Below are 8,331 nucleotides of genomic sequence, written 5' to 3'. Positions count from 1 at the left end.
TTTGGTTTTATTAAATTGGGGCTGAACTTCATTTTCTGGTACGGTTTTCAGGATCAGATGTTGGTAAGGTTTGTTAGTTGCTGCAATACGTATATTGTGTGTTCTGGGACAGTTGTGTTAAATTGAGGGGCTGTAGTGTGTTAGTGTGTGAGAGCGTCTCAGTGTGTGTGTGTGTGTGTGTGTGAGAGAGAGAGAGTGTCTCAGTATGTGTGTGTGAGAGAGAGTGTCTCAGTGTGTGTGTGTGTGAGAGAGAGAAAGAGTGTCTCAGTGTGTGTGTGTGTGTGTGTGTGTGTGTGTGTGTGTGTGAGAGAGAGAAAGAGTGTCTCAGTGTGTGTGTGTGTGTGTGTGAGAGAGAGAAAGTGTCTCAGTGTGTGTGTGTGAGAGAAAGAGTCTCAGTGTGTGTGTGTGAGAGAGAGAGAGAGAGTGTCTCAGTGTGTGTGTGTGAGAGAGAGAGAGTCTCAGTGTGTGTGAGAGAGAGAGAGAGTGTGTCTCAGTGTGTGTGTGTGTGTGAGAGAGAGAGAGAGAGAGAGAGAGAGTGTGTCTCAGTGTGTGTGTGTGAGAGAGAGAGAGTGTGTGTGTGTGTGTGTGTGTGTGTGTGTGTGAGAGAGAGAGAGAGAGTGTGTGTGTGTGTGTGAGAGAGAGAGAGAGAGAGAGAGAGAGAGTGTCTCAGTGTCTCAGTGTGTGTGTGAGAGAGAGAGAGTGTCTCAGTGTGTGTGTGTGTGTGTGAGAGAGAGAGAGAGAGAGAGTGTCTCAGTGTCTCAGTGTGTGTGTGAGAGAGAGAGAGTGTCTCAGTGTGTGTGTGTGTGTGTGAGAGAGAGAGAGAGAGAGAGTGTCTCAGTGTCTCAGTGTGTCTGTGTGTGAGAGAGAAAGTGTGTCTCAGTGTGTGTGTGTGTGTGTGTGTGTGTGACTGTCTCAATTTGTGTGTGTGTGTATCATGGGCGTCGCTACCCCTTTTACTGGGGCACGTACCCCAGTATAAATCTGCTGTGCCCCAGTAAAATCTCAAGTTTGAGTTTTAACAATTTACTTTATTTGTCATTTAGATTGATAACCACGGAAAAAAGAAATGGATCTAAATGCCATGCAGTAAACCCAATCAATGCTTGTAAAAGCAACGCAGTTTAACCCAAAACACAAACTGATGCGTGTCGACACGCAAGTCAGAATTGAGGGAGGTTTTGTTATTTGCATATACTGTGTCTGCCTTTTATGCCATAAAACATGTTAAGAATGTTCATGTACAGTATTTTGAAGATACTTAAATAAATATTTTCCATACAGATTAGAGATTATATCTCTACATGTTTACCTTTCCCAGTACTTGTTGCAGTGTAGGAATAGTGGGTTAAGCCAGGGAAGTGTGTAGTGCATTGTGTTGCACACTTCTTGCACACAGCAGGCTTTCAAGAAAAAAAAAAGCGATATGAGGAATTGGGGGGCCTGTGCCCCAGTAGAGCTCTATGTCTAGCAACGCCACTGGTGTGTACATATGTGAGAGTGTCTCAGTGTGTGTGTGTCAAGCAGCTGTTGATGAGGTTCTTTCAATGACATGTCATTAAAACGCAATTAAAAGTGATGTATGTTGCCAATTAAGTATGACGTTACTGTACGACACCGGCGCATTGGGACTGAGAATGCGTCTTCTCCTGTAAATGCTCCCGTCACAAAAACACTTGTAAAAATCGAATATGAATTTGCTGATTACACTTGACTGGCCCCACAAAAAGTGTAAATAAGTGCCATCACGATAATAATTAGAGCGCTAGCTGGACATTACAGTGGGAAACCACCTCTCAAAAAAGAGAAAAAGACCACGTGGAGTCGATTTCTCAGCGTGGGAAGCTTGTGATACATTGTCGCTGGCGTTATAGCGCTTAAAGGAGATGTTAACTGTGACAGGCAACCTCTATTTTCTCCCAGTCAGCTGTTTCTCACTGCCAGATGATTTTTATTTCATTAGTTTAATAATAATCGTATAATCCTTCCGCCTTGGGCCCTGCGCGGCTTATCGGCACTCACTCACCAGCACGCTTTTTCTATTGGCTCCGCTCCCAATCCCTCCGCAGCGGGGCTGAAGTGCACGGATCCCCGGGGGCGCCGAGTCTAGCCGAGTCTGCCCGAGGCATCCCAAGTGGCATCCCCACCGCAAGCAAATGTACAAAGATGCTTTCTAGTTTCCCTGCTACAGAGAGGTGAGCAAATCATAAGGATATGGTTCAGCACAAACTGAAAGAATAACCACACAGAGAGAATGTATCTTTATTTCTAATTAAATGCTCTTTGTTTTATTTGGTTTTCAGGTGCAACAGAATCTGAAGTACAGAGATAATAAAAGGAAGAATACAGACAGGTATTTGTTTGGCTGTAAAAAAAAAAGATTAAAAGTAGAGAAATAGTGCAATCGTACCAAGAGACCCCACAGACAGACTTTTCGCCGTTTCTCACAATCTCTTTGTTCAAATTTCACCCAGTTCTGAAGGTGGAGTTCATGTTTTTATCACTTTCTTTGTTTTGTTCGAGTCTTTTCTACTAAGGTTGACGATTTGTTGCTTATTATTTTCTATGCATTTTATTTTTGGTTTGTCTACATGGGTTCTGGTGGAATTGAGGCCTAATATAAAGGAACAAGGCCGATCTAGTGTCAGAACAGTTTTCCAGGGTTTCTTTGCTATGAGGCTTTGCGTTACCTATGAAGCATCATATTAAAGGAGTCTGGTGTAGTTGGGTTAGACAAATACACTGCAATAAAAGCAACTCAGAATAAACCTGCTGGATTTTGGCATAAACTACAGCTTAGGGCTGTTAGAGTCCTAACTTGAAAAACAGCGCTGGGATTGGTGACAGAAGAGGACACATTGGTGGCAGATTTTGTTCCACATCACTCTTAAAGGGGTAAGTCAGACACAACGCCCCACATCAGCGCACTGTGGCAGGTGGGCCCCCCTATTTTGCGAGGGATATCTTAGAGTTTTGTGTTTTTCTTTTGGTTATTGCTGGGCCACAGTGTGCTGCCGGGGGGGATGAACTGACTGTCCCAGTCCTGCTGTGGACTCTCTTTTAAAAGACCTGACACACGGTCCTGGCCAGTAGGGAGTCGGGGGGAGGGGTAGTCAGGTGACACCACAAAAGTGTTTCTCTGGTTTTAAAATATTTGACACCTGGGAGAAATTCCTTGCTCTGAGGCTGTAGCACTGTATTGGAAATGGCTCAGATTGCTTTAATGGCTCTACTGGTTGATATCAACGCAGTTCTAAAAAATGGAACAAAAACAAAGTAAAAAAAATACATCCCTTCTTCGAGTAAAAGAATGCTAAACTGTGCCAAATTAAAGGACGAAAACTGGATATCAGAACTAATGTGCTAAACTGAAGACATTCTGGGTTTGTTCAAGGACATCACAACTCTGTGTTAAAAATGACCAAATTACAACACGATAATGTGTTGTTTTAACACCAGTTTGTGAATGAAAAACATTATCGTGTTGTAATTTGGTCATTTTTAACATGTCCTTGTGTCAGGAGGTAAGAGCAAGATGTATAGGCAAGTAGACATTAAGCAGACATATAGTGTGCTTGACTGTACATCTTTTCTCCGAAGCCGTGTAATATTCTGACTATTACAGATCCTTTTAACCTAGCCTTTTCTGTAATTATTCTACAAAAACACTTTGGTGGTTTCTTCCATGTGTTACGTGCTGTGATTCCTAATTTCTTTTTTGTATAGCTGAACACGGGTTTTTTTGCAATTTTACAGTTCCTCGAATGCTTATAAAAGCAAGGGTGTTTGAACGCCAGTCCCCCTGGGAGGAAACAAAAAGTAACTGGCATATAAATAAAAACACTAATTAAATTGAATGTGGCTGGCATTGGGGAGCTCATATTTAAGTTGACCCTGGGGATTTTACCATAATAACCAGGCACTTTTAAAATGGTTTAATAATAATAACAATAATAATAAGTGATCGAAACTTGAAAGAACCTCCCTGTCCAGTTTGTGTTTTCCGATTTCATTTCTATTGCAGTGCTATAGGCTTCAACATTGACAGCCCCCCTACTCCCGTCACCTCGGTCCCATTCTTGCAGACTGTCGGGTCTCTCGTCTACGATTGCACTCATTGTTTTCTCTCTGTATTTATGTCCCAAGAACAGATTAAAGCTTTAATTCGGCCGGTGGTTACAGACAAGTAGAGAAAGGGATGGAATTCGGGAACAAAATAAGGAAAATCAAATGTGTTAAAGCATTTTTTTCTTCTCATTGGTACTAGCATTCAATCTCTAGATCGCTACTATTTTTTTTCCTAACCAGTGGGTCTATAGAGGTAATGCGGAGCCACCACAACAATGCCGTGCTTTGCCATTTTCTCTTTTTTTGTTGTGTTGCATTGCCTTCCCCCCTTAATCTCCAAAACAATAAAATGTATTATTTTTTGGGGTGGATCCCAGTTCAATTAAATCAATTAAGCTTAATAATAGTTTTAAAGGAAACTTTTATATCAGGGAATTGCAAATTTGTTTATTATTCCAGCAACAGTCAAACTTTTGTTGCAAACTGTGCAAATGAATGGGCTTTGTTTTTGGATATATAAAGATCCACTGATAATCAGCGTATAAAAATGTCTGAAGCGCTAGAGGGAGGAGGAAAAAGCAGTTTCTCAATCCTGGGGCGGGCAAAGGAGAGAGATTTTCATTATGAGGTATGAAGTGTCACATAAGTGCATGCATGCAATTATGGCTTAGGTAAAGTAGAAAACATTTTCTCTTATGGCTTCAAGTTAAAGCAAGTGGCAGTCTTTGACTAAAAGGGTGAATTTAAAGGTTCAAAGTTAAAGTCATTTAGCGTTTAGAGTTTGTGGGAGGTCTTGTCCCATCTCCACCTATCCCAGAGTCCCCTGCACGGCTGTGTTGTACCTCACTACATTACCCATAACCCCCCCGTTTTTTTTATTTAGCTTTTATCTGAATCGCTAATCAACATTTTCACATTATTCGGTAAACCGCTAGCAAAATAAAATAAAAAAAAACATAGGAAAAGCAATAATTATTATAATAATAATAATGACAATAATAATAATAACATTTTGAAAAAAAAAATGAACATCTCACTTTTGGCAACATTTTTCCATACACAACAGGAAGAACAATCGGTAAGAAAGGAAATGGTTCTAAAAAAAGAACAGTTCAACAAAAGTACATAAGGGTCCTAGACTTTGCCACTACAACACTATGGAAATTTCAAAAGAAGAAGAATTCTCTCCCATTTTAAAAACAAAAAAACGAATTTTCTTTTGGTATCATTTTTCATCTTCACGTTCTATAAAGCATTGGGAGGAAGTTGTCCTGTTAAGGGCAGACTGCAGGGTCGTGGGTAATCCTTTAACACTCATAAGGGTTTTAAAGCAACTTTGAAGACAGCGGGGGACGAGGGAGACATTGACACAAAGTGGGACAGGAGACGGGGGAATTTAACTGGCCCCTACTAACAGCATAAAACACAGGGGGCCTGACTTCACAGTTTAGTGTGTGGGGCCCCTACAGTCTTCAAAGTTTAACAGCTGAAATCCACAGGAAACGCACGCACACACATGCATGCATACATACATCCACGCAGATACGCACACGTGTGATCCCCAAGTTTTGGTCATGAGTTAGTGTCACGCAAAGGTAAAGACTATGAATGTTAAAATATGCAAGAAGTATTTGGTCTTGTTTTTGTTCTGACAGTTATTTGGCAATTTCAACTCTACCGTTATACAGAGAAACAAAGCACTCAATACAAGTACATTTGGAAACATCATAGAAAATCTCCTTGAAAATATATCCCATTTTCATCTGTTTTAGTTTATTTTCTCTTAAAAGTTAAACTTATTTAAAAAAAATAGTTCCCTGTCTTAAGAGGGACAACTTTGCCCATATACTATTATTATTTGTACTCTGAATTTTGTACTGCAGCTTTTGTGTCAGTAATATATATATATTTAAACTTTGGCACATAAATAGCACATTTCGTAAAAAAAAAAAAAAAAAAATCTCCACGTGCTTTTTGTAATAATGGATATCCTTTAAGACGGGAACTATTCAACTTTTTTTGTTTGTTAAGAAAACAGAAATAGTTAAGACAGAAAAGACGGAAAACCATTCAAATTATACATCTTTGGATATCACTCTTGGTTTTCCTATAAAATATTTGGATAGGTTCACAAGACACAGGTTCTTCCACAAAAGCAGAGTCGGACGCCTTGGTTGCATTCGGTAATCGTCAAAATCATAATTTTAAAAATCGACGATGGCGGAAAAAACAAAAACAAAACGCAGCCAGCCAGGTGGGCCCGAAGGCGGTCGCCATCTACTCATGGCAACACGACGCAGGGATTCGGCCAATCGGAAAGGGCTCGGTGGGACGGCCTGTTGCGGCTGTGGACGGAGCCTCCCGCGCTCCCTATAAAAAGCCCAGCTAGCTTGACTGGAGCGAGGACGGAAAAATCCCCGTGTCTTCCTCCGGACAAGGCACAGAAGACCATTGTGGAAAGGGCCTGGGGGGGGTTGACACTTTTTTTTAATCCCCTTCTTCTTTTTTAAGGTCCACACTTTCCGAAATTCATCTTCGTGACAAACATGCTGAGGTTTCTTTTCTTTTTTGAAGGGGGCAGTCTGCATTGATTGCTCACACTTATCAGACAGGGTTATTGCTATGAGCCATCCAATGCAGTCCTGCCCCGGAAGGAGTAGGGGGGGTGGGGGTCATCTATATATAGCCTGCTTCCCTCTCTCTCTCTCTCTCTCACTCTCTCTCTCTCTCTCTCATCAGACACAAATCCCACTAGCGAGAGACAGAGAGAGAGGGAACGGGAACCTCAAAAAGGGGGTACCATCTTTGTACTCCTAAATAGAGGATGTTTTTTTGGTAAGGCAGTGGGGACAAAGGGCAGCAGGCTCCAGGGCTGTACAGTGCAGGTGATCCTCCACAGCCGTCAGAGCGGTGGCTGGCACGGGGCGCTGGCGAGGGCACAGGAGGGGCAGCGGGCATCCGGGAGGGGGTTCGGGTTGAGGTAGTTTGGTTTTTGTGGTGTATTTTATTTTCATTCTTTTCCTTCCCCCCCTCCCCCATCCCTTTCCTCCTACGCCCGGCTCGGCGGCAAAAAAAGGAGTCTGCGGTGACGGTTTTGTTTGGCTCAGACATTCTCGTCAGGTGAGGTAGCTATCTTTGGGAGGTTTTTTTTAGGTTGTGGTCTTTTTTTTGGGATGGGGGATGGCGCACTTACGGTTCCTTTGAAAACACCTGCCTGGAGGCTTATAACAGGGGGGAAGGAGTCCAGCCAGAGTCAGTCTGAGGCTTGCATTACAAGGAAAGCCGGGGAGATTTGAGGAGATCTGTTTTTGTAGACTTCTGCCGCTGGAGTCGGTTAACAAATCTGTTCCGGTTGTGCCAGGGCTTGTGTTTCAGTTCTGGGAAGTCTGCTCTCTACTACCGACTACAAATACGTCATGGCTGAGAATGCAACACAATATCGGGCCTCCCACAGCTGGAACTGTCACCAGCTTCAGACCAAGTCCTCAGCAATGGACTCCCATTTCTGTACAAGGTGCCTACGGACCGGTAAACACCAGAAAACAAACGAACAGCATCTATAGTGACTCAGTTGGGAGTCACCAAGCAAAGCGGTAGCTAGAAAACGGTTTGGCATTAGCCGCCGCCTCTTCGGTGATGCTCCAGGACCTAAACCAGGAAATCGTGGCAAAGGGGGCGACCGTCACCAGAATGATGAAAAAATTACATAATAAATAAAATGGCATCGGCACAGGACGCAAAGTGGCCCAACCAGAGCATTTTACCAACCGGCAAAAGGGAAATACGAATCTGATGTATGGCAACTTATTCCTAAGGCGACCATTCAATATTTATATATAAATATACATATATAAGTATATTATAAAGGCTTCTGGTTTGGGCAGGATGAGGGGAGAACAAGGAATCAGATCTCGCTTTCTCTCAATATGGGTAAAATGCCGAAGTGGGCTTCTTCTTTTCTAGCAGCAAGATATGGCATCGCTTGGCACCGGGGAGGGATGCCAGGGTGTGTGGCCTGGGCAGGTGCAGGAGGGAACCGTAGTGGGCCATATTCGCAGTGGGACGGGGGGTGGGGTGGGATGCGGGGGGATACAGCATGCCCTGTGTTAGCCAGTGCCCGTGCCAGACTGGGCGGAGGGAGGCTGCTCAATGAGGACGTGGCACTGCGATGGCGTGGGGCCCCCGGGCGCCTGCAAGGGACATTCGCGGATCTGTGGAGGTGGGGGGCAAAGAAGATCGTCAGTGGGATGGCCAGCACTCAGATGT

The 8,331-nt window shown here is 43.3% G+C and overlaps 1 protein-coding gene across 2 annotated transcripts in view; it reads right to left on the bottom strand.

Moving 5' to 3' along the window:
• Positions 1 to 2,265: 2,265 nt before the first annotated feature.
• The window catches only part of LOC136767572 (immunoglobulin superfamily DCC subclass member 3-like), a 33,130-nt gene continuing 27,064 nt past the window's right edge, over positions 2,266 to 8,331 (bottom strand). For both annotated transcript variants that reach the window (XM_066721448.1, XM_066721449.1), the window contains exon 14: positions 2,266 to 8,276. In XM_066721448.1, coding sequence (XP_066577545.1) covers positions 8,172 to 8,276 — 105 coding nt within the window. In that variant the 3' untranslated portion in view covers positions 2,266 to 8,171. The remainder of the gene's footprint in view (positions 8,277 to 8,331) is intronic.

The sequence above is a fragment of the Amia ocellicauda genome, chromosome 14 (assembly GCF_036373705.1).
Source record: "Amia ocellicauda isolate fAmiCal2 chromosome 14, fAmiCal2.hap1, whole genome shotgun sequence".
Classification (NCBI taxonomy): Eukaryota; Metazoa; Chordata; class Actinopteri; order Amiiformes; family Amiidae; genus Amia; species Amia ocellicauda.
The sequence above is the reverse complement of the archived record's forward strand: the minus strand, read 5'-3'. Positions and strand labels throughout refer to the sequence as shown.